At 44.4% G+C, this 27,253-nt stretch overlaps 2 protein-coding genes across 2 annotated transcripts; one reads left to right on the forward strand and one right to left on the reverse strand.

Annotated features, from left to right (window-relative positions):
• The first annotated feature begins 2,588 nt into the window (after positions 1 to 2,588).
• LOC128715386 (uncharacterized) lies at positions 2,589 to 2,897 on the forward strand. Its single transcript, XM_053810278.1, has 2 exons — positions 2,589 to 2,600; positions 2,685 to 2,897. Exons 1-2 carry the CDS (start codon positions 2,589 to 2,591, stop codon positions 2,895 to 2,897), a joined length of 225 nt encoding a protein of 74 aa, XP_053666253.1.
• Positions 2,898 to 10,783: 7,886 nt separating this feature from the next.
• On the reverse strand, positions 10,784 to 25,521 carry LOC128713434 (neural cell adhesion molecule 2-like). Its single transcript, XM_053808294.1, has 7 exons — positions 25,455 to 25,521; positions 14,977 to 15,342; positions 14,762 to 14,893; positions 11,845 to 11,997; positions 11,565 to 11,752; positions 11,364 to 11,483; positions 10,784 to 11,239 (listed from the first exon to the last, which is right to left on the reverse strand). Exons 1-7 carry the CDS (start codon positions 25,519 to 25,521, stop codon positions 10,784 to 10,786), a joined length of 1,482 nt encoding a protein of 493 aa, XP_053664269.1.
• Between the last annotated feature and the right edge of the window lie 1,732 nt (positions 25,522 to 27,253).

Genomic DNA, 27,253 nt, shown 5'->3' on the forward strand with positions numbered 1-27,253 from the left:
GAAACTACTAATTGTATCTGCTATTTTAATTGCACCACGTTACTCTTTCTGCTTTGCAAATGAAAATTCTCCATTCAAACAAAACGGTTGAAACTTTTCACTCACCAAAAGCTCACATTTTAACCGTGAAAGTTTTCACGTTCAAATATGAAATCTTGCAGGACACAATCCGGTCCGCTGTACCATTATGCATTCCTTGGAGGATTTCTTTCAAACTTCTGCACGCGTCTAAAACAAGAAATATTGAATCTTAGGGAGAGATATCCGGTTTATTCCAGTGCAAATGAATTTCGGGTTATTAGTTTGCGTATCGTTCCATTTCCATTATCCATGCTATGGTCCACATCGTGTTGTTTCCGTTTTCCCGGCTCAGGTCAGGGCACCGTTTACAGGTAGGTAAGGGGAGCGTAACCGGAGTACGCAGCAGCGGCCGGAGCGTACGAAGAGTAAACGGACGGAATGTAAGCGCCCGAGCTGTAAACCGTGGCAGCGGCCGGTGCAGCAGCATAAGTGTTGTAGGCACTGTAGGCTGTCGGTGTGTAGAGGACCTGCGGCTTGGGGGCAGCGAAGACGGCGGCAATGAGGGCCAGAACAACGATCACCTGTAGCGGAGATGATGGCCGAATAGGGAGATGTGTTACAATGTTACCTCATCGTGATTTGCCCGTTGACAGGTACTTACGTATTTGAACATGTTGAGTGTTTGTTTTTGTTTTGGGGAGCTTACGAGAGCGAGCGCTAGATGCGATTGGTTTGTATTCTTGCGTTTGACTGATGCTTTGGGAAGGATTTCGTTGCCTTTTTATACTGCGGCTGAAGCTTTCGTACCGAAGCTGGAATCCGCACGCGCGAGGAGTATGTAAAAATAAAGATCCTTTTGCATTGTGGCCGTGTTTCGATCGTGAACACATGAGCGGTTTGACAAGAAGCGTCTTAGAACCAGTTTATTGACTGGATGATCTTTTTTTATCCCATCCCATTAACAACACAGTATACGGTGATGGAGGGAGGCTTGTCTTTACAACCGGCCGTTGTTGTGGGCGAACGGTACAATGGGCAACAAGTAAACGTAAAGAACGAATTTTAAGAACGTTCTGTCGCGCAAGCAACCGGGTGTGTACATATGCGATAGGCCAACCCGGTGGCAAGATCATGCAGGATCAGTCCATATGTTGTTTTTCGCTTTTTTGTTTTGCGCACAGTGCGTGAAAGATCAACGTTCGTTGGGTGGTGTACGAGATAAGTTTTAAAGTTCAAGGGCAAGATTCCTTTTTTTGAGACCAGCCCTATCGGTTGCGGTTGGCGAAGTTTGGGAAGAAACGGTAATTGGAGCAGAGCGAGAATTGTTGGCGTTGGCGGGTTAATACTCGAGTCATGTTTGGTTTTTAGAGCGGTTTTGTGTACGAAGAGGATTATTGTTTATAAATACCGCTGAATTGTCTTGAGCAGGATTTGCTGTAAGCCTTTGTTAAAAATCGAACAAGAGTAGTTATTTAAATATTTATATCGTAAGATGGCAATAAATGCTAGTTTGTTTTTGTCCCAACAGCATATTTCATTAATTAGTAAAAGAATGAAATTAATAAAACGCTTCAGCAATAAATAAACGTAAAGAACAAATGTTAAGAACGTTCTCACACGTAAGCAAGAGTGTTGTGTTAAGGTTCGAAAATCATTCAAAATGATTGTAAATTATTAGTTCGTTGATTTAATTATAAGCAACATCGTTTATTGTGTATACTTTTGTTAAATTCTTTTATGTTATTTTAAATGCTGTTGGAATGATTTATGGCAATTTTCTATTATTGTCAAAATTTTAACAATAGTTGCAAACAAATACGTTGAGCAAATTCATTAACTTTGAAATGTTGTAATTTATAGAAACAAATAACATATTTATTAAATTCTTATTCGCTTTGGACAAGAATTACTATTTTTTTTGTAATGTAACAAAAGATAACTTAAATTTCTCAAAAAAAAAACAGTTCATCATGAAACATGTAGTAAAAACAATTTATAATGATTTAATAATAATTTACACATTCTTTTGTTCTGAAATTAATAAACTTTAGCTTAATCAAAGTTGGAAACAGTCATTTAAAAAACAAGCTTAATTAAGGGAATTAAACAATACTCTGCACTACACAATAATATCAGTGCCTACTTTGGCAAACAAGGGTGCGAAGAACTTATCACACGTGATTAACGAACCGTGTCGGTAACTTAATAGCGCAAGATCTGAATCTTGTTTAATCGGTCGAATCAAATCGGGCGAGATCAAAACCCAATCGAGCTGGAACAAGTACCGCAGCGAGAGTAATGAACTAACCGTTTATTTATTTGTTTTCCTCCACCCCGCTTAGTTGGGACTGGTTTGCGATCGTGTGTCATCTATGACTCCGGTTTCGTGCGTATGTTTATCGGAACCAGTTCCTGCCCGAAGGATAGTTCCTGCGTCCTGCCCAAAGGGTCAACCGAGAGGTTCTGGTGCTTGTTTGCTATAAAAACCTTCGGGTAGACCACAGTTCGATATCAGTTTTTGTGCAACTTCCAGCAGTGAAACAACACAAACCGCAAACCTTCTCAAAATGTTCAAATACGTAAGTGCCTGGGGCCAGAAGTTCTGGATGCGTTAGGAGCTTTGGTTCTATCTGCATCTCCTTTGTTTCCTTCCAACACCTCAGATTGTTGTCCTGATGGCTCTGATTGCCGCCGTTTTCGCCGTGCCCAAGCCACAGCTCCTGTACGCACCGGCGTCTTATAGCTACAGCGAAAGCTACCGTCAGCCAGCTGCAACGGTGTACTCGGGTGCTGCTTACAGCCCGATCACTTACACCAACTCGTACGCAGCGCCCATCGCTTACAGTGCACCGTATCCGGCCGCTTACGTGTACTAAAACACACGGACAGCGGAACACGAACACGGAATGGATCTCCCGAACCGGATGTGCCAAACTCGCCCGAACGAGCGATCACATACCACGCTAAGTCACAATTCAAAACCGTAATAAAAACAGCTTCTTTTTTCGGATAAAATGTGTCATTGTTGGATGCGTTCCGCATGTGCCATTTGACGGTTCTAGAACATTTCCGATCGTGTTTCCATAAGCGTAATTTATGAGGCGTCAATGCTTATTGGCACACCGTTTGTATGTACAGCGTGTCCTGCTAAAAATCGTTCATTTGTATTCATTCTACACCGCACCACGCTCGGCAAGTGTCCGAAAAAGAGTTGCCCCGGGTGCCCAAACTGATCCCAAATTCGGCGAAATAAAATTCCGCAAACGTAACCGCCGGGCCGTCAACAGCGAATGTTCAAGTGCAAGGTCGAACAAGACGCAGGAACGCTTCACAGGGAAGGTTGCACAGCAAAACAAATTCAACGCCACCAGATACTCGATCAGCTGCAATCGAAGGTCTTGCTTTTGGTGTTGTTGCGAAAGTACGTGTCGACACCTTCGCTGCGGTGCGCGGTGTAGTAAAGTAGTTCACATTTAGCACCGGTATTTACCCTTCCTTTTTCGGACAGATTGAACCACTCGGCTACGGTTATTGCAGCTACCAAATGCGCCAACAATCGCAAGCAAATGTTATTGCATATTGTTTTGGTTTGGAAGTCTTGGTTTTGTAGTTTGGTTGTTTTTGTTGAGTTTATTATTTCCTTTTTCCCAATGTTCGTTCCGTCTTAAATTGTTTTGGTTTTTATTTTTTACGTTTCATTTACTTTACCGCTAGATGGTTCTTTCCCGTTTGCTTTATTCAACTTACACCAGTACATAATTTCTTTTTTTCCGTTGCACGTCTGCGTGTGTGTGTGTGTTTGTGATTAGTTTATCAATGATGTTTTCTCTTATTGATTAGCATCTTTTACTACGCAACTTTTCTTGCCACATTCCAATTGATTTCATTTAAATCCTGTTTTGGGGGTTTCGGTTTCTCCCTTTTTTTATACAAATTCTAAGTATTTTCCACTTCATCTTCGATAAGTCTTGTTGATTTAGTTGTTTTTTTTTCTTTTCGTTTTACATCTTATAACGTAGTTCGGTTCTCTGTGTGTGTATGTGTTTTCTTTTTCGCTCATTTAGTTTTATCTTGTTTGTTTCTTGCTAATGTTCGTTTACACTACGCGGTTTATGAGTACGGGAGTATGGAGGAGAAGTAAGAGAGTGTATTGTTGCCGCCAAATATTGTTTTGTTCTATTTTTCCATTGTTGCTTGTGGTGTTTCTTCTCTTCTTGCATGTGTTTTTATACTTCTTTCCTCGTTTAATTGTTTTAACTGTTAAACGTGAATTGGCACAACAGTAAAATAAATGATACTTTGACATAAGCCTGTAACAGATCTTCTCTTCTCGAGCCGTGGTCAAATCCGGCAACAGATTGCAGTGGCATATCTCTGTCACAATCAATCAACCAGAAGCCCCGATACCCGGATTGTGCCAGAATCACACACCACTCTCCTGTTCTATGTGATTCGTTGTGATTGTTTAATAATTTGTTGCATTTGATGCCAACAGCAAGGGAGAAGGAGTGTTTCCATCGCCAATAGAGCGCACTGGTGTTGTTGGTGATAATAATTTTAATTACTAGCAATTAACAAGCACCGGTCGGTCCATTTGCAGTGTGCTGGTAGTGGGGAGACCGTGGGTGTGTGTGTGTGGGTGAATGTGTTTTTTTTTATTGTATAAGTTTATTTCATTCTACTTCTTCACCCATTCGTAACGCAACGCACCAACAGTAACGCTACACTTTTGATTCTGTGTCGAGTGTCCGGTTTGGGGATGAATAATTAAATTAACCCTTGCGTGCCATTTGTGGAAAAAAACGGACCGTGGAGGGAAAGGGCATGGTATTTCCACAGTAATTTCAACCTTTCGTTTTATTTTTCGCTTTGTATGCTATCTCTCCTTTGCTATCGTTCTAGTTTTGCTGATCAATTCCCTTTCCTGCAGCACCCACCGCCAGGGGGATGATGATGATGAGTTATGGTTGATTTAATCCAAATTTTATTTACTCATAATTAACCATCACCGACGAGGCGCACGTTTCAAAATGGGTGCATTGAAAAGATAATGATACAAAACGGATTAAAACAATCGCAAAGCTGGTGGAAGGGGGAGAGGGGGAAGGGGGGGAGGGGAGTACACAAGCTACTCAATTATTTTATCAGCGTCTGATAAAGCGATGATCGATGTCGCTGACGATTAATGAAGTGGTTTTTATGAGCCTGATTTGTGAGGAGGGTTTTTTTTTGCATTGTGTTGTGTTTGGTTGTTATTTATTTTAAATTTTGAAAACACAATACGGTTATAATTGCATAGGCGAAAGTGAAGCTCAATGCTAGTTGAAGTACAGTTCATTAGTGGGAGTTCTATTTATAGCACCAAATGGACATGAATTTTTCATGCTCTTTCTAAACCATCAACCAAGGGCGAATAGAACGGCAATCAAACAGGGGAAGAATTATAAAAACCATGAAAAAACATGCACCCTATTTATGTTCAATTTGCGTACACCTATTCACATTCATTAATAGAAACATCCTTATCAATACATCTCACACATGTTAACGATTTGCTACCAACATAGGCCAAAGAAAGCAACATAGCTTACGCACGATAATCATTCTCTGTATGGCACTAATTATTCACAGCATGAAGTATTTAAAATGATTTCGCCGAAACATTTACCCATTGCTGCGAGCCAGCTGTGTACATGTTCGCATAACAAAAGCGAACGGAACGGGTTTTTTTTTCGGAGGATCGGAAGCACTCTACGGAATCGTAATTATATGAAAGGAAAACAGGAAAAAACGGCGAAATCCTATCCAAACCGGGGCTTGTGCTGGCCGATACTGCACGGAACGGTGTTCTCGAACGTAATGAATAAATCATTTGCGTGCCGATTACGGGGGCTTGCGCGAAGTAGCCTTGACGCACCACACCGGAAACGGAAAGGTGAATTCGCCCGTACAGGCGCGTGTATTTGTATTTTACCAATCCGGATGCGTATGGTTTCCTATGGTTTGGTTTCTTTCTTTTGGGATGGAAAAACATATGCAAAGTCCGATTAAAATAAACTTCAAGAGAATTGAAGTAAGAAAAGGTATCGAAATAGCATAACTTCAGGCGTGTACTGTGGAGCATTGCATAATTTGAGGCGTTCTTATCAGTTTGCGCCCAAAGGTATGCAATTGGCCTGACAAAACAACACACAGGTCGGATTGTTAGCAGCTTGTTAGGCACTTTTAACCGGAATGCCCACTGAGTGCCACCGCCCCGGATAGTTTGACCGTCGTAGCTGACAAAATAAAATAAAACTGATAAATAAATTAATAGCCACTCGTTTCGTTTCCCTCGCGTCCGCTCTTTATGATATTATTCGAACTATGCGAAACATCCTTTCGCTTTAGATAGTTCAAACGAACACAAAAGGATGGTGGATGGTGTAAAAAAAGCACAAACATACAAACACAAAGATAAAAATGCACAAAAACCATTACGATCCACCGAGGCGGAAAACGGTAAAGCCGCGCGTGTGCATGTGAACAATTCGGAGCTTTTTTCCGAATAGTCCGTTTCAATTCGTTTTGTGCCAATGTTCAATATTTTGCTTGTCCGGTCCGACCCGTTTGGTCAAATCAATTGGATCCGGGATCGGGGTTTTGTTGGAGGCTTTACCGAATTTAAGCGGTGTCCAGGTTTTCCTTCTCCCTTTTGCTACCGTTACCAGATGTGGGGATTGTGGTTAGTTGGAAATGGTTTTTAATCGCGATATTCAATTTTCTGCCGTTTCTGTTTTGTGTGTGTGTATGTCGTTTTTTTGTTTGTAATCGTTTTCCCCTGCTAGAAAAAATAAAGAAAAAGCACACAAGACTGGAAGGAAAAACATACAAAACCCGGGGGGCAAGTTGTTTTCGTTGTTTGGGTGAGGGGGTTGAATCTGGCAGCTGTTCCGTTCCGTACCGTGTAGGATTTAATTTAAATTTCCTCGCGTTTGTGAAGTGTACTCCCTGCTTCACATCCGCCCCGTCGTATGGGGTTAAAAGTCGTCCAAAAAATTCGCTTCTCACTGTCGTCTATCGCAAACAGGTCCGGGGCAGAATATCATAATTTATGATACCCACGATCATCCTCACCATCATCATCGCCGGTCAGGAAGAAAGCAAAACAGCTCACTTTGAACTTTCCTCTAGCGCTGGCGGGAACGGTGGAGTTATACTTTAACAAGCTCAAATCGAAACCCGCGTTCCAAGATCAACCGAGAAGATGGTCCACGCCGATGCTTGGAAATGATAAGCAAAAGTTATTTTAATGCCTTCTCGCTAGCATTAGCCCATCGTCACCGATGAAGTGCAAGCGCATTTATTACGCTTTTGGGGATGAAGTTTCGGGCACCGGTGCAAAACGTCAGGCGCATCTTCTAAAGTTTGTCATTTTCCACACTTTTCCGCGAGAGGAAATTAATGAAAAGAGGTTTAAAAAATTGCGCGAAAGAAAATTTTAATTTAAACTTTATGAACGCATCTTGCTGAACTGTGAACCGTACATGGATGGCGTGCGATGACACGCCTTGCGCGGGGGCGCGTTGTGTTTAAACAATAACCGTTTGTTCAACCGCTCGCATTTTCCCGATGCACTTAAGCGTCCTGTACACGGTTTGTGTATGAATATTGGAAGGATTTTTGGACGAAAAAGGCAGCGAGAGTGAGAGAAGACACGCTCTGATCAATTTATTATGGGGAGTTTCCCTTTTTGATAGCGCAGATTGCTGCGAACAAGCAAAAGGAACAACCGAAATTGGGTTTATTTAATAAGTGAAATGCAATTATTATATCAATGGGATGGTTTAAAGCAACCCGGAAGCTACCGGAGGTACATTCATAGTGTTGCAGCAACGAGCACCGATGCATTTTATGCCAAAATTACTGGGGCGAGTTAATAAATTTTGGGATGAATTTAACATTTTTCGGCTATTTGTTCCACCCGTCGCAGCATGTTTGCGCCCAATGCAATGAATTTCCACAAATGAATTTTGAATGATTTGTTCCTGTTTTCGGCTCGTTCGCTTGTTCCCCTTTTGCCCCTTTTTTACTGGAATGCGCGATAGCAGTGTTGAGCGACACAACGAAACACCAAACATCCATTCGGCTTGAAACTTCCATTCGCCCACTCCAGATTCGTCTAAAGTCGTTTGATGTTGCTGTTGCTTGCTATGGGAGAAAAGGAAATTTTTGGGAAAATGAACAAAAACATACAACAACATCACGCTAAAGCTAACATCCATCTCCACTGGCGACAATATACCGCATGTGGATAGGATGTGCAGGTGAGATCGTGTCCTTCAGCTTTACGTCCGCCCGGTGTGGAGCTTTTGCATAAACGGAATGTAGCGTTTCGTTTCCGTTTTAACTACAAAACTATCTCTGTGTGCTTGTATTTTTTTTTTTGTTTGTGTGTCGTCCATTTTGCCCACCGTTTGCCAACACGATAGCGAGCCGTTGTTTATGAGCGAGGTGGCTTCTTTGATAAGGGACCGAGCTGAACGCGAATGCAGATCAGGCGGAATTTCGTCGCTCTCAACGATCGTTCTACCAAGAGCGGCATTTTTGAGGATTCTGTTTTTTTTTATTTCGCTAGTGTTGGACTTTTAAATTTATTCATCGTCTGATGGAGGTGGTGGGAAATGACAGTCCGAAGAAAGGAAATCAACTTGGAAGGCAAGCACCGACAGTGCAGTGTCCCATTGCTAAACATACCATAAAAGATGGAAATGTGTCCTGGTCCTGTATGAATGAGGGAAGCACGCCGAATGGAAAAACATGACAAAAGTCGAGAAAATAAAGCATCATGCTTCCACCCTACAGCTCCACCGCTCGCCACTCGAAAATGGCGCGGAAAGAATTGAAACCTTTTTATCTAGTTAATTGCATCTGCAAAGTACCACCGAACGGTATCTGGATGCACCCAACGATGCACTGATTGCAGTCACAAGTGCAGTCGTTGCTTGTTTCTTCTAGTGGCGGAACTGGAACCGGAACACTGCAACTCCTCCGTTGTCTAACCCTTGCAGCGGGCACCCGACAAGCCGGCATTGGATGTCGCAGGATTAGGAGTTCGTTTCGCTAGCGGTCGCTGTTCCTCCTGCCGTTAAAGGAAATTTAGCAAGAAGCTAAACCAATTGTTAGGAAACTTATTTTACGCTCGCAGAGTACCCGATGTCTACCCTTGGCAGGTAACAGCAGAACCCTCACCAATGGACTCCACTGTTAGGGAAGGATTATGTGTGTCAGGTTTTTCGTCTTGTACAGGCTCGCTATTTGAACAACGTTTATTCGATGGCCGGAAAAACCCGCAACTCAGTGCACAACCTGCTGCAGCACTTTGTCGTCTAATGAGTTGATTCGGTTGATCATGATAAAAGGGGAGGTCAAGAATTTAATAAACGAAGCACATTTTCAACGATAATTGAGTGAAATTGCTTTAAGCCTTCGCTTGGTAGTTTCTGTGTGTTACTGGTGCTTCCCTTTTTGTGTGGAACCCATTCGGTGGTGGGAACGAATGTGTTCACGGATGCAATAATGTAGCGAGTTTTATGTTGGGTTATGTGTGACCCTGTTTTTTTTTGCAACGAGAAAAGTGTGTTTATTATACGATTTTCCCGCTCCTTTTAACACGTTGTTTGAAGTTTGAAAAATGCGAACGTTTACATAAACAACAGATATCAAAAACACAACAGCCTGTAACTATCCTAGCTCATTTCCAGCGTTGCTATAGAAACTTACGTTCTACACACACACATGCCTCCATTTTCCGCTCTGTTCACCATTGCTAGTTTAATATACACATAAAACACGCGGAAATCACTCTCATCTCTCTTCAGATGTCGAAAACATACGCGAAATTTCTTCTCAGTATATCTAATCTACTAAGGGATCGGTTTCTTTGGCGCTAAGAATGTGTGTTTTCAGTGTTTGGTGCGGTTTTCTGTTTCCTAGGCGAATGCTTTGCTGCAGAAACCTAGCAAGCTATGGAAAAAATCGATAAAAAGAATAGTGTGGTTCGCAAATTGCAGGACTTTAGGCGTTTAACCATACGAATTGCATACATTGAGGCGTATTTGCTTACCAAAGTGCCTTTCACTGTGCACTTCGTCCTGCATCTTCTTAGTGAACATTGCAACAGATTGTTTCACTCTTTAGCACCCTCTCTCGCATAAGTGTATATGTGTTTACATGGAATGAACATTTCCGCGTGATGCTGCGATGGTTGACAGCATTTCTCTATTCGCAATTTCAACCATTCGATGATGCATTGCAAGGTTTCTTCTAGTGTGTCTCTCCCACTTCATCAGTGCTTTTTACGCGCAAAAAGAAAGTAAAACATACATACCACCACACCGAACGAGTCTAATTTCCGTAAAGTGACACTAAAAACTTTTCTCATCATTTCGACGTACCGTCACCGTGTGCTCGATTTCGTGCAATCGATCATTCGCATCGGTGCGCCGTGTTTCGAGCACTTTGTTCGCATGTTAGCGCCATTGCGAAACGTCTGCCGGAAGTTTACCTTTTTTTCTTTACCCACTGTAGCAGCGGGAGATGCCAATTTCTCCTACCTTGTTTAATTTCCCGCCTGGGATGGCGAGTGTCGCGAGTGTCCACCACTCATTCGGGCCGTATCGGGCTTCACTTTGCAACCTATTTAGGATTTATCTATTTTCTTTTCGCTCCGGGCTGTGCTGGTAGTGTGGGAAGCAGAAGGACGTAAAGGACGTTTGGTGACCTAGAATCGGGCCTTGGTTAGGTCTGCAAATCGGTGATGCGTGATGGATAGGGCCGCCGGGAGCGCTACGGCCAAGAACCAAACGAACTTGAAGCACACATCGGTGGGTTTCGCGTTGGCAACCGGCGACCCGCTGGTACCGTGCGGTTGCAGTGGATGTGTCGAGAATTCCTTCACCTCGGTCCAATCGCTCAGCCCGGCCGCATTGCGGGCGGCCACGCGGATGAGGTACTTGGTGTCGGGTATGAGCTGCACCAGCAGATACGTTGCACCGTCGGCCACATCGAAGTCACGTCGGCTCGCCTCGTCCCACGAGCGGGACTTTAAGTATTCCTCCGTGGGCATCAGCTCGAACCGGTACCCGATGACGGTGGTCGGATCGGGCGGTATGTCATGGGATTTGGTTGCACCTACGTCGATGTCGAGCGTGTCCGAGTTGACACCACGTAGCTGAAACTGAAGCCCGCATCACGGCGGCCAGTGCCCGGGTCGAGAAACAGGCGAATGGAAAAGGAAACGTCACGTTGCAATGTGTTTTGCGAAAATCCGGCCAAAAGATGGCAGGATGGAAAAGACTCACCAGACTCGGTGGATCGGGTTTGGTGCCCTCCTTCAGGTGAATCTCCTGCGACACCGTCCCAAGTTCGTTTTTGGCCTCGCACTTGTACTTTCCGAATATGCTGCTGGTTTTGATCATGATCTGGAAATGCAGGGAAAATGGAAAATGTAAAGAATTTCCCTGCAAGAACGCTACGGAACCCGTTCACCAACCGCCCATTACCTGCAGCATCGACACATGGCGCCCGTTGTAGATGATGTGGCTTTTCGGGGTAAGCTTTTTATTGTTTGCCGACCAGCTGAAGTTGGCCGGCGGTTCGGCGGTTGCTTCACACGTTATATTAACCACCCCACCAACGTACCCGTACGCGTCCGACACGGATGGTTTCCATGCCGGCAGGTAGGGTTTATCTACGGTTTAGTGTTGGAAAGAAAGAAAAAGAGGGTTAAATTGTTTGAATCCAACGTCAGCGTAGGTGTAATCTTGCGATCGGAAGACGTACGTTTGATGTTCAGTCGAATCGTCTTCTCCTCGAAGCTGCTTCCGGTGGCCGAGATCTGGAACGCTTTGCACGTGTACTCGCCACTATCGTTCTGGACGACCTTTTTGATGGACATCCCGTCCGCCAGCTTGCTGTAGCGCCCGTTGTTGGAGACTGCGTCAAGCAGGAGTGGTTGTTAACAAGGGTGCAAAGTGAGCGAAATTTAAATAAAGATCTCAACGGGGCGGGACCGGTTTTGGGTTCCCGTAACGGATCCGATGGAACAATCAAATTGTTGTTAGCATTCAAATTATATGCAAATGAGCGTGAAGGTGAGCTGAGTGCCGGTTCGATAACGATCGATAGTATTGTCATGGCGACGAAGGTGTGAACACATTTGCATTGTGCAGTCCCTTCCACGGGCAATAAGACTTGAACCAAAGTAGGCGACAAACAAGCAGTAATAAAATGCTTCCCAAAAAGGTAAATTATGTCATGTGAATTGCATACTTTTGGGCGAGAAAAATATTTTTCCACAGCGGAAAAACATCCCGTTACCATGCAATCTACATAGTAAAATGGGCTTGATAAGGCATGGAGAATAGCTTTTTTTGGCCACACTCCAGTTAACGTGTCGCCTGAACGCCGTGATCGATTCACCGAATGGAGGCGCCTGGTGCTTGTGTGGAAAAGCACAGCCTCGGTAGAATGTTTACACTTTAGTTAAACATGGCCATGACGCACAAAACTAGCATAACCATTTTCGTTTCTCACCTTCCAATGCCAACGTCATCTAGACTAATGAGTTTTTCGAATTCTCTTGCTCGCGCTCTTGAACGCTACTGTAACAATAACAATACGCATATATCCAACGCAAAACAGCAGCCAAAGTGGTTGAGTTTGGGTAAAAGATCTCGTGAGGAAGTTAAACAAGTTTCCCCGCGGGGCGGTTGTCGACAGAGCACGGTGGATGACTTTTTGTTTCTTTGCACCCTATATTAAATGTGGAAAAGCCCGCGGGTACTGCCGTAGTACAGAAACCATTGAAGCGTGGAAGTTTTTCTTCCGGTGGTTGTGGTTCTAGTTCTAGTTCCTTCCGGCGGAGGAGTGCCCCCGCGGCGTTTCTTCGGAAGCTCCCGTTCGTCCTTATCCGTTGGAGTATTTTGTTTGTATGTTTTATTTATCGCCCTTCCGTTGGAGAACAGAGCAGTGAACGGTGGTCTGGGCTGGTTGGACGAAGTCAGAGCGAGGTTCATTGTTGCTGTAACAATTAATTTGAGGCACAACTTCTGACGCTTACAACGCTGGAAGGGAACGATCCCGGTCCGGTTGACTCATGATGCGATTTATGTGGTTTATCGTTTCCTACTCGGGAACCGTCGGCCTTTCGGGTGGATCGCGATTCATCGGTGCAAAACCGCGGGCTTGGAGTGAGCCATTGCCGGGATAGTTGTCGGGTAAGTTGTTGGCAGTAAAAAGTTGTTTAGCTTTCGGCTGAGATGTGGGCAAAGGAAACAGTGCGGTTTATATCCCGCGCTGCTATCCCGCAAGGTAGCTGAGGTCGGTTTTTTAAGGGAATGGAAAGGGTTTGTGCTTAAGCACATACCGGGAAGGTTACTTGCTTGCACAAGAAGTTATCCAACTGTTGTTTCACCGTTCGCATCACTATCGGGCGAGAATATCTAAACAAGCAGCTATTGCTTCGGGTTTCAAGTTAAGGTGCTAGAAAGTTTGAAGAATTCATTTAAGTTCTTTAGCAGCAGTTTGCATGCATTGTACAGGGGTGCGTATCCATTTCTTGTAGGTAGAAGTACTAAAAGTTTCTTAAAATGATTTTATTCGTTTAATTTCATACGTACTACCACTTGCTGCGGTGTTATCGTTAAGTAAACAATTTCGCAGAAGTGTGTGCAAGCAATTTAGTGTGATAGTTGCATACTTTTAGGCGTACATATGCGCTATCGATTGTAAAACGATTCTCGGTTGCATACTTTCAGGGGGCACATTATTGAAATTGAATCTTTCGTTGACATGAGTTACTTTCCCATGGCAGAAAATCCATCCAGAAAATCACTTCACCACGCAAAAAGCTGAAATGAAAAATGTAAAACCCTACAAAAACTAAAGAAAAATAGCGTCCATCAATGGTAGGGAATTGGTTCGCATTGTTTCGTACCACGCACATGCATTGTTTTGTCTGTTGTTGCCGGTGCACTCCGTTTTACACAGCATTCAACTTCAATTGCCATGGGTAGAACGATGGGATAAAACCTTTTATGAATCATTTGCTATTAAGAAATCTGTTCCATGTCGATGCTGCCATGTTCATGTACAACCGACACGAACGGCGCCAGTGTGCAGTAAAAAATACATACACAAGCGTACGGAAGAATCAACACACGCCATCATGACCATCATCGCCATCGCTTGGGTGAAAAGCTTTTAAAAGTGTTACCCCCCGCTCCATCAACGGTGAGCGCTCGAAACCCTGGGTACAATATGGCAAAGACATCGTTCATATTGTGCCATCCGAAACGAAACAATGCATGCTTCTTCGCCATAATCATTGCATTCTCTCGTTGTGCACCGCCATTTTCGCATCTTTCCATTGTGGCAGCGTACCGCAAAGGGTGCCAATGACAGGGCAGACAGGGCTGTAAAGGATGGCCATCATGAACGGTAGCAATGAGGGGACATAAATTCTACCACGCTGCACTTCATTCTGCACCACTGCAGGCGATCAGGTGAGAAGCTTTGGAAAGCTTTCGGAGTGGAAAAAAATAGGACCAGCAGTCGATGGGAACGGTTCCGTTTTGGAAACAGTGGTTACGTTTCATGGCCGTCGTTTCGTTCCGGAGCAGTAGATGGTTTGATGAGGTGGGTGAGTGATGAGAGGTGCGCGATGGCGATGAAGAGTGATAAGTAGCAGTGAACTTACAGAACAGGGGTTGCCCGTTAAAGTACCAGGATACGGACGGTTCCGGATGTCCTTTTACCTCGCAGCGGATGGTTGCATCCTTATCTTCTACGGCCGTTTGCACGGTGCTGGTATCCCGGAAGGAAATAGGTTCTGTGAAGGTGAAGTGCAACAAGCGACAACACATCGTTACATCGCTGTTATCCTTTTGTCGGGCCATTTTTCTTATCCCTTACCGTAAACGATCATTTTAAAGGACTTGCGCAGCGCCGGCACGGTTACCCGTCCCTCGGTAGCGGTGCCCGTTCCCTCGACGTCCACCTCGCACGTCCAGTTGCCCTGGTCGGACCGGGCAATCGCTTCGAATATCAGCGACAGCGAATCGCCCTTGTCCTCGATGTGTACCCGGCCCTTGGTTTCGCTAATGACGACATTTTTCGGATTTCGCCACTTTAGCTTCACTTCCGCGTTCGTGTGGCTGCAGGTGACCATGCGCGACTGGTTGACGAAGTGGGCCGTCTCTTCCTCGGGCGTGAGCTTCAGCGCATCCGCTGCCGGGTCCGTCCGCTTCGAGATTTGTTGATTCCCATTAATGGAGGATGCTGGTGAGGGAGAATGAAAAATTGGTACGGAGTGTTAGCGTGACGTGGATAAAATGGATTTATTGTGAAAGAGAAACACGAGTTGTTTACATTTATTAAAACAAGCAAAAAACGGAACCATACATTTTGAGTCATCGCATCGGATAAGGTGATTCAAACAGATGCTCTTTTAACCGTACCGAGAAACGCCTCGTCCCCTGGTGCCCATGAATCATCTTCGTTTCATCTCGTTCGTCAGATTAATTGTGTCAATTACGGTTATGGGGGAAGGTTTAACGTGCCAGAGCGAGGAAGGCGAAAAGATTAATTTGCCCGCCGGGGAGTATTGTGTGGGCTGTACCGTTCTATGGAATGACATTTTCATGCTTTCGCTTCAATTCTTTATAAATTCCCCCTTTTCAGCCGAATGACCTTTGGGGTTAGCACGTTGCTTTGGGTTCTCTCAGTGGGACACGAGTTAATGACGCATAACCCATGTGACGGGTTTGATTAAAAGTGACAAATAAGGTGATAATACTAGTATTTTCTAAATCGAGCACATAATGTTTGCCTTTCAGTATGCAATCCGCTTTGCAAAACTGGCAATTAATCTGAATTGTACAACAAATTACTTACACACTGTATGGTTTATTAATAACTGTGTACAAACAAATCGCAAAAACAAAATCGCGGACATTCATGAAATTTAATGGTAATTGAGAAGGTGAGAAATTTGTTGTACATAGTTGTACTTTTCGCATAGCAAACGTGTGATTAGTGAACTTTGTACACGAAGTTTCACACTATGAAATGTATCGTCAAAAGTGTCTGCAGTACGAATCTAAATAACATGACAGTTTCATGAATTTGCCATAAATTTATTGTCCTTTTTTGAAAATTCTTGTTTGTATCTTAAATAATAAGCATTAGCATTAGAAGTGTTTGTAATTCTATTCAAATCGGAAAATAATGTTTGCCTAGATGTATGCAATTCGCATAACTAAACGGAAATAATGATAATGAATTTTTAAAGTTATATTCATTATACAAAACGTTACAGTTTACTATTTGATTTTAAAGCATATCTCGGTCTTGTGATAAAATAATCTCTACAGGAAAATTTAGTATGACAAATAATATGATGCTCCACAACGTTTAATGGCACGGTACACACACAAAACCCGCTGCGGCCGTTATCTGAAAGCACTCATCGCACGAAGCACAAATAATCATCCGATAATAATCAACAATCAGCAGTACGATTGAGATTTGGGGCGGTGGTTCGGTGGTGACCACGAATGTGCGAAATGGATACTGTGTAAATATGATTGGCCGTAGTGAAAATGGAAAGCCGTGTGATGATACGATCCGTTGATACGAAACCTACGTCACATTAAATAATCGTATAGCTTTGTTGGGGCATTATGGTTGTAGTGTTAGCAGTGATTGCAGCGATTCAGGCGCTTGAATGAAAGAGGTGGGAGGTCTAATACAAGAGACGTATTAATATATATTTATTTAACTAAACTTTGCGGTGCATTGAATGCAAATGTGATGGAAAATCGAATCAGTTTTAATTTGCAGTGGTTGTGCAGTGCTCGGCCAACCACAATGAAATAGGGATCAATAGTAAACAATAGCGTTATGCTTGTGGTGCTGTCATGTTGAGGGATCAGTGGGAAGCTTACTTTGCAAAGCCTCATTTCTATTTTCCATCCAGTTATGATTGTTGAATTGAAATGTTTGAGCGTACTGGCGTGCTCCGGAGAAGCTTATCTAACGTGCACACAAAAGCTTTTGTGCAGTCTCGGATTGATTTAATTTAAAATCATTCCGCACTCATTCCAGGCAATACTCTTTTCGCCCACTTGAACCAATCTCGTGTGGGATGGGAATTTACGGATAATGGCAAAACAACGAATGGTAAATAATTGTTTAACGGCTTCCAAAATGGGTACGGTGGCGAAAATAGGGCATAATATGGTATAATGGAGTGTGGCGTACAGGCGAAACCTTCTATCTGTAAGCGTACGTGTATCCGACCACCATCGGGCAAACATCCTCACCGAACATGATAGGGAACAAACGATCTATAAATTACATTCAACCACACTGACCGAAGCGAAGGTGAAACACACCGAGCGGGTAGCTGAGTGCACGATGCGCACGGAGGACGGACGACTTTTCGATTCCTTAAGAAGCATGGGATTTATTTGCTGTTCGGTCGAACGATCCAACGACGCTTGTGTTTGGCGTGGGATGTGTTGGAGTGGTAGAGGAATCGTAGGCGGTGTAGGAAGTTGTTACCAAACAGTGCAACTGCATACATCAACGTAACGGTTGCCCTTGCAGGTTTTGCCGAAGAATAAGGCCATTACGAAGCATCATATGCGAAATACCCAGACAACGGAGATATACCTTGGTTTATGCAAGCAGGAAACGCTTAACAAGTTCGTATCGAGCCGATGTTACTTCGTATAGCCGTTTTGTTCGGTAAAACTACAAACCCGCCTACAAGTATGCAATCGGCTGTACAAAATAAGCTCATTCCTCTGCCAAGCGCTTGCTCGATAGAATTAGCAAGTGTGTCTTCTGGGTGGTCTTAACCACAACGAGAATGTGGCGTGATCAACTATTTGTAGCGTCATGTTGTTGCGAAATTAATAATCCCGTGCTCGTTGTAAATTTATCCTACCGAGTGATGTGGTTTTCTCCCGTGTTGGAACATTCGGTAGCATTGGGAAATGTCTTGGCGATCTAGCACACCGTGCGCCGGAAATGAAACTGAAGAACTGCTACAGATGAAAGGTAGAAAAAGCGTTACGATTGCTCTCACCCACCCCCCCCCCCCCCCCCCCCCCCCCCCCCTCAACTCTGAAAGGTTCCGCAAAAGCTCTCTCATGATGGTCGCAATCAATCAAGGGTTTTCTGGGTGCGGTTAAAGACTGTGCGGTGAGGTTAGGTTAAGCTGACGAGGCGGAAAAATGAAGCTGTTAGAACACTCACAACCCGTATAGTCGTGGTGTGGGGTGGGTGGAGTATACCCGCATAAGTTTCGTTCCGATTTATCACCCACTCGTTGTCAGTTTTTTGATAAATGTGTGTGATCATGAAAAGTAGATCTACGCCCGAACAAGGCGAGGGTGTACTCGGTGGTGAAACGATGAATAGAACGCAGCCTTGAAGAAGGTAGCAATGAAAGTGATATGTGGTTGTGGTGGTGGATTTGTCCGTGCTAGCTGATTGCACCAAGATGAAGACCCGCTGCACAGCAATAGTGTAACCGTGCGGTGTGTCAGAAACTGCTTATTCACTCCTTACGGTCGTAATTCGACAGTTGAAACAGTTCCCCTTTTGCCGGAATGTCGTGCTCGGTAGTCGCGAACAGAAGGCGATTACTTGCAACATGAACCGAAAGGTTAGGTAAGGAACGCATTACGCAGCACCACGGAATGAAGATTGACTTGTTATCACCGCTTGTTTCCGGGAGTTGCTGACGATGTGGCATGCTAGCGAACTAAACTCGCTGTGGTAAAGCCCTGCGGTAAAGGTAAAGGAGGTATGTGGATGCCGTTCCGTGACGGGGCGGGGGTGGGGACGAGATTCAATTTTCGGATTTGTTCGAAATAGTTTGCATACGCGATGCCTTCGTCCTTGCGCAAAAGCGTACGTGTGTGCTTTGCGGTTGCCGGAGTAGTCGACACAAGTGACAGCTTGCTTTGATTAGCGATGGATGTAATCAAAGTTGGCCTGCTGCAATCCAGAAGCGGACGATAGTGTGCTATGGGGCCGCGCATGCATACGTCGTGTTGGGCTATGGAGTTCTTTTGATGTCGCCCGGACGGTAGCAAGAACCCTCGTCAAGGCTCGTACCACCTTACGGAGACGAGCGCATGCATGTGCCCTACAGGATATGACCAGAAATAACGAAAGAAGATTGTCAGCATTCAGAGCTTTGCTTAAGTGCACTGTGAAATGAAGTGAGAAGATCCGCAATACATCGACATTATACAAGTCCTACATTCCGGCCCACACTCCCCAAGGGTAATTATCACAGTAATCGTGTTTGTGTTCCGTATTGTGCCTAGGATACTCGGCGCACCAAAACCTCACTCCTCATCGATGCGTCATACGGCTGACTGCACATTGTCACAATAATAATCATTCCATTCAATGAACCTCACTCGAGGGAAAATGGAAACTTTGACGCATTCTGTTGGCAGGCGGATAGTAATATACCGTACGATCTTTACACTTCCCTAGCTTCGCCGACAGGAACGCTGAAACATTAAACTGAGATTGACGTGTGGGATGAATCGCTCTATCGCTCGTTGTTGATAATGTGCAAACTGAGACGATAGCTCTTCAGATGCATTGCAATGGCTACCCCAGCTGCACACAGTTTGGATCATCAAAAACATCTTCCTTTCACCGCACCGGTGAACAGGCGGAACAGTGTGCAAGGTTGTTTTGTTATGGCTTTGCATACCTTACGGCGCTTAGCAGTGCGCCGTTTTTTGTGGCTGTCAAACGGGTCCTTCAGGGAAGTTTTCTTCGTGTGTGAGTCGGTGCGAGAACCTCCAGCAGAAACGCAAACCAAACCAAAGTCGGGCGTTAAGTTGAGGTAGGCCTGGGCACTGGTGCTGGTTGAATAGTTGGAAAATTTTAATAAATTCCACCAAACTACCTTTATTCAGCGATGTAATTGGACCGAAGTTGAAGATGGAATGCACGTAAACTTTCCCCACCATCCATTAGGGATGGAATGAAAACATAAGACCTGCCAACAAACCGTACGATGGAGTGGCGTCCCTTTAGACGGCTATTTTGGAGGATGCAAAGCAGGGGGAATAAAAAAGGTAGAACAAAAATTGCAAACTTTCTCATAATCTTTCACAAGCACATATTACAGAACTTTGGCACCGAGGGAAAGGAAGAACTTTTTTTCCTCTTAGATTTATTTAAGGGTATTTTTTTATGGGAATTTTCCCTTAGGTAAGCTTCAAGGGGAAATATTCTTTTTGGGGCCAACTAGTGTGATAGAGAGAAAGATTGTTCCACTTGTACCATGGAAAAAAAAATCCTTCGCAATATCAAGTGTATGAAATGAGCACGAGTTGTTCAACCGAACCGATCAGTAACAGCACAAATATTGCGCAAAAGCCCATCGGCGACATGGGAGCTGGATAGGAAATTTGATCAGCTGTTTTCCTTTGCCTCATTTGTGCTTGACCGAGAGAAAGAAGGAAAATCGAAGTTTCTTTTGGCGATGTTTTTGGCAGCTTAATGGAAGGTATGGAAATAAAAAAGCTCCTCCGTACACTATTTATCACCGGTGGGATGACGCGATACTACGTCGCTGCACTTTCCCGCTGGTGGTTTGATGTTTTGCGCAAAATGGGAAAGTTTTTCCACCAACACTTCGCCCGCCATTGTGGTCAGTTTGCACTGCCCACGTACGAATCGTTTTTTTTTGTTTTACGTAAAACCCAGAAACAATTCTTTATTTTCCATCTGTTTTGCTTTCTTTCTAGCTTTCTAGAGCTGCAGCGGACAGCAAAGCTTTATCGACGAAACGCTCAACACAAGCAAACGATGGCGGAGCAGTGAGGAAGAAAGTTTTTTGATTAATTCCGATTCGCTCCGTTTCCGAACGGGATGGTTTTAAATATTTAACTGTCCCGCCCCGGCAGCAGTTGGCTTTTTTTTGTCTTGTGTTTTGTTTCCGGACCGGGAAAAAGTGATGTATTTACACAACAAAACCCAATTCTTTTGATCTAAACTCTCGGGCGCTGGAGAGTGCTGTGGGGCTAAAGAGAGGATATGGCAACACGGACGACAGTGGTCAATGTTCGCCTTTTTTCCCTGTTGTTCATGCAAAACCAAACCCGAATAAATGTGACCAAATTTGGGGAATTGTGCTGTCGTGTTTACAGTGTGGCTTTTATAAAAGGCGAAGAGGGTGGCTTATAAACCCTGGAGGGCGGTGGAAAGTTTTATCGCTGTTAGCATTGGTAGTGGTTGGGAAGGGAAAGGGAAGGAGTGGGGTAGGGTTGGTCATTTTACCTCCCGTGTCCCACGGTATCGTAAGCCGGAAGTTTTTGGCCCAAAATCCTGCACTGGACTGGTGATGAATAAATAATCGTTTAGTTTTAGTCCAGCCCGACCGAGAAGTGGCCTGTCGGTGTGGCGAATATTGAGGTAGGTCATACCAGCAAGGCAAGCGAGCATGAGTGTGGAAGAAAAAAAAAATCCCAAAGCCCAAGCATGCCAGCACAAGTTCGAAGTACAGTTTGAGCTTCTGGCTGAAAGGGTAATTGGGATTGATAGCAGCAAGATAAATGTTTCTCTAATGGATACATTCGCCAGGTCTGGGTTCACTGGGACAAGGGGGGTTAGCAAGATCCTTGCTTGTTGTACCGGTCGACAGTGAGCTTTTCTTCTTCGATGGCACATATTAAAAGCGGAGTGCAGAATCGTTTAACTGCAACGATCATCGTGCACACATTAATTTCCGGATTTAAGAAAAGTACCGATAGCAGGAGCTATGGATGGAAAGGAGTTTTGCACACAAAAAAAAACCCATGCAAAACACTCACTTTCGGACACGTGCAGGGTGCTTTTAGGGTGCTTTTAACCTCCCCACCGTTTCGCATGCATGGCCGGTCGGTCACAGACATATAATTCTCCGCCAGCACATAAAGCACACAGCGAACCGAGGGAAAATTTATGTCCAAACGCGCCAACGAAGGGCATGTAGAACAAGGGCTCTGGGTTTTAAAAATTCATTCCCGAATCATGCATTTTACAAAACGTTGTCCGACATGAATGAGCAATAGAGGGGACGGATCTGCGTGTGTGTGTGTTGAATCTAATGGTTGTAAATCATGGGATAAAAGTGGGCCACACACAGATAAAAGCGACCAGAATTTCAATGTGAAAACCCTGAGTGTGGCGCGACAAAGTGCGGTCGTTAGGATCGCTTAGTATCGAAAATCGTTTTCTACCACGGTGGGCCTCTGGAAAATAACACAGAACAAAAAAAAAAGAAAAATAACGAAATGGAGGAATGGAAAGGTGTAAAAGGTAAGCAAAGACCTAAGGATATGTATGTTCGTGTCTTTCATGCTCCAAATTTAGGATGACACATGAAGGATGTCTTTGCACGAGCTCTCGTTTCACCGCCACAATCTCGGCGCTGTGTGCAGACATCTCTACAGGCCGTTAGAAAGCAGGCCGTTATCAATCATGAGCGATGCTGGGGGGGAAAACATTTTTCATTTGGGGTCATGTAAGCAGTGGGAAGTGGGACAGGATATCGTTTCCGAGCGAGGATCGGTTGAATGATAGGTGAATTATTCGAGGTTGTTAATCAATTTCCGCTTCCGTAGATTTCTTATCGCATTGCTACCAACGTTCTTGGTGGGTATTTTCAAAGCAAGACTTGCGTAGGGTTTTAAACGAAGATTCGGTTCGCTTAGTGGCCATTTGGCGTACAGTCAACCCTCTCTTAACGAGTATCCCTGCAAGTTTTTCGTTCAACTCAATTTGGAGATCCTGCAACTTTTTTTTTGCTTCTCATAGCCGAAATCAAAACGTTCAAGATAATTTGATTCGGAATGGAACGTTCAAGAGCTGCTCAGGACAATACCTTCAGTTAATTAACTTTTGACGTGCAGCAATAGTTTAAGATTGAGAACATTAATATTGAAGAGTTTCTAACGGAGCACGTGGAAGCCTCATCCCCCGAAGAACTCATGAAAATGTCAATGTCAAGGAAATTGATTCGTTAGAACAGCCAACTATCGTATTGACTAATTTTACCACGCAGCTGGTTAGTCAGTCTTTGATACGCGAGCTCGGTCTGTCTATTTGCACAGAAATGGCACTTGAAATATTAATCAACAGAGTATTAAGTAAACTAAAGTATGCTTTACAATCTTATTAAATAAAACAATATTTAACAGTAAAACGGTTCGGAAATACCACAATGTTATTTAAATACGACATTTTCTTATGCTGTTAACATTAGCGTTGAGGGCAGTGCTTGAGCCTCTCGAGCGCCTAAATTTATGCAATTTCATTTACAGAACGAATGTATTAAATAATTCACTAGGGACGAGAGCTAAAAATCTAAGGGGTTTCAGTTATACGAACGAGATTTGAATACCACGGAGAGGAAACGGCTCCATGTGCACCAAACAGACGAATGCAGATTTTGTAAGATCAGTTCGTAGAAGTACCATTCAATAACATTATACCCTTTGCCAAACGCCTACATCAAACGTAGCAAATGTGCTGCTTTCAACGTTCTTATTCTTAGAAATATAAGCAGTATGAAGCAAACACTTAACCCCTTACTGTCGTTTGTGTGCTTTAAAAAAAACACTGTTGATACCTTAGGTCTCTGAGATAAGTTTAACTGGCTGCATTAATTCTTAGAAGCCGATCAATAAAACGTTTGCTTGTTAAAGTTGATTGTAGCTGTTTGTGGTATTGAAGGCATGATCTGATTAGAGGGCTGTGGTGAAGGATTTTGAGAATACAATACGACGAATACACGGCGATAAGATTTCTAAAAGAGTTAACATTGTTTAAATAATGGTAATTTGCAATGATAATGACAAACATTGGAATGGGATAATGTAAATAAGTAAATTAATAAATTATTGCACCAGTGCCTTATCGGGGAAAATGTAAAAAAGTTTCTACTGAATTTTTCATGCACTTGGAAAAGTCAACAATGTTTCGAAATTAGCAATTCAAATGCACATTATAAATGCATTACTCATCAACCGATTCCGTTGTTCTGAGCAAGCAATGAATGATTCACTTTCCATTGACAAGTATTACAGGGTATCGAATAAAATTGAAGCAATACCATTAGTTTTTAACAACTTTAAACCTATTTTAACCTAACTCCTTGATAGGAAAGTAAATCAGTAAAATGAGCACGATGCATCAAGTAAAATTAAAAAAGTGTACAAAAACCTTTTACGGCACAGCACACGGACAGTAAGGTTCCTTGTTTGTGTGAAACCACCAACAGCTGCACCTTCTTTTGTATCAATGAAAAGAAAAACCACAAGCTGAAGTGATAATTCGCATACGCAGAAGGAAATTATTGCGTCCCAAAAGTACGAAAGGGTGTCACCGATGGATCATAAAGCGAACCGTTTCCGTTCGCGTTCGCCATGCTGGGTTTGTCACAACAAAAAGGGTGCGTCTCTGCCTTTGTCAGCTGTCGCATCGGGTGCCCGGGGTGTTGCTAGAATGTCCCAACAATCCATGCACCATACTGCACCAAGAATAGCACATAAATTCCATTTGCATATGTTGCCGGGGTGGAGGGGGGGAGGGGGTGGGAATGGGGCGGACGTAATCACCAAATCGCGATGGTGTCTGTTTCACTCACTGCAGCAAACAAAGAACCGGGAGACACAATCGGTGGGAGGAATGGGGAATGGCCATGACCGCGCAAACACACTCCACTGGATGTGTGTCGTGCGTGTAGCGTGACAATTTCGTGACAGTTGTCCGCGTTAGAATATAGGGGGAGGAACCTGAAAAGGGGGTGAAGGGGGGAATAAGTTCGAAACAAAGGACGCGAAGAACTCCAATGTCTCGGAGGTGCTGTGAGGAGAAACCTCCCCAGAAGAACAAGTAACTCCATTCATCTTCCTGTCCAACTCGCGATCCAGTCGCGACAATACGATTAGAGACCAAACAGCGGTGTAGCACCACAACACCATAATGACCTTGAACAATTTGCGTGTTTCGTCGGAGTTTAGTTTAAAAACAAAAACATACACAAAAACAACATCTGCTTATCCGTCTGTAGTTTGTTCTTTTTTTAAACCGTAATTCCCCATCCCCTTCAAAGGGCACCGTAGACCACCACTGGCACACAGAAACACACACACACACACACATACTGGATGGAATATTTCCGGGCGTACCAATCCAATTAGGCGCGCGTAAGAGCGTTTGGGACGCGATGACTTTAGAGTGTTTGAAACACAGGCCAATTGTAACTTTTGCCCTGCACGGGTTCCACAATGGTCCCGGTCCGTCCGGGGCGTAGTTACGCGGGTTGCGCGACCCTCAACCCACCGCTGCATGCTGACACTCACCGGCAATAAGGAGTAGGAAATTGAATCCAAAGTGCATCCGAGTCATGGTAATCCGGGGAGTAATCATTGTCGCACGGCAAAATGGGATCGCACGGTGGGACTTCCGGGGTTGGTGTGTCTGCGGGGTTATAATCCTTCCAGACGCTGCTTATTGCTTCACACTCCCGCAACGGACGCACTCGCTGGGTTCGGTGGTGTAACTCAGTGTGTCTCACTGCAGGCGCAAACGAACTCGCTCTTACTGCACCTCACTCGGACTGCATGGTTGGCACAAGAATTTTTTTTTGGGTGGCAAAATATTCCCTTTTTTGGTGAGATGTTGGGTGGAGCAAAAAAAAACAAAACGAAAAACACTGGCACGTTACAGGATCACTTCCTTGGCTTTTTTCTCGTGTTAAAAACGAAGGATCATATGATTGTTGCCGCGCACTGTTTCTTCCACTACGCAGTAGGTAAGTGACGGTACGTCCAAGTGGATGGACCCGTTAATTGGATTATATTCGATTATCGAATCGTCCAGCAACCACTCGGAAGGTGAGACACACACACACACACCCCTCAAATTTAGCACCACTTCCTCGATTGTGTCACCGGATCGATGGATTTGTTGGCACAATTTGGCACGACTGATGGCGCGTGGTGGTTCAATAACCGGGCACACAATCACGCACGCACACACCGCCTTTAGAATGGTTGGCCCAGCCTACCCACGGACACTTAAGACACATTCACAGCGCGTTCAAGATGCACCACTGAACTCGCTTAATTAGTGAACGAGCATCAGACGACGCACAACTAACTCACTCACTCGCTTCACCCACCGACTAAACTAGCTAAGCGAATGCGAACCCAGACCAAGAAACCCTCCGGGCCACACACTTGTCGAAATAAATTGAATTATCGTTCGGTACCGGGTTTGGAGAAACCGCCGTCAGAAACACCGTAGGAAGTGGGTAATTTTGCTCACCATCAATCTTCAATCTTTCTCCGCGTTCGCGTTCGTTTCGCTTTAGACTTTCGAGCCACCCGGTTTGGGCGATCGCACAATTTGGATCGGTTTAATTCTATTCGATCAATCAATGTACCACGCACGCACACCCTTGCACACCCGGATGGTGGGATGCACTTTCCACCACCCTAAACCTTTGACCTCACTTTTCCTCCCTTTCCTCGCGGCCCGTCCGCCGACCCTTTCCACACGCGATCCCTTTGGCGCGGTTGTACGCTTTTGATTAGAAAATCGACGCTTCCACGGCGTTGCCGATCGCGTGCAGTGCCGTGCAAGTACACTCCCGCGCTACCGTACGCTCGCTTGCGTACACCCGTGCTTTACACCGAGACGACACTTCGGACGAGATTGAACGTGGTCGCACCAGCGCAAGGGCCACCATCTCCGGCAGCACCGTTTGGGTTTTGTTTTTTGCAGTTCACGCGAATGAATGAACCAAAACAGCGAACGAATCGCGTTCGGATGAACGTACCGAACGGGCGGATGAACCCCACAGTGCTTCCGGTTCCGTTCCGCAAACGGGTGTTGGATTGGGTTGGTTAAGATACGTCATCGTTTTACCATTTCGATGGAAGATGGAATCAAGTGATGGACTAGAATGTAGTTTTGCAAATTACATAATCATCGCCCGACTGCTCACACACGCACGGGTGACATCAAAGCGTTGTTGGAGTGGTCGGGGTTTTTCGGGAACCGGGAGCCACGGCACGAGCTTGGAATAATAATACTGCTCCGTGAGGGAGAACCCCCTTTTTCCAGTGCAAATATATCTGCATCGGTATTTTTGTTC

This window comes from Anopheles marshallii, chromosome 3 (assembly GCF_943734725.1).
Source record: "Anopheles marshallii chromosome 3, idAnoMarsDA_429_01, whole genome shotgun sequence".
Lineage (NCBI taxonomy): Eukaryota > Metazoa > Arthropoda > Insecta > Diptera > Culicidae > Anopheles > Anopheles marshallii.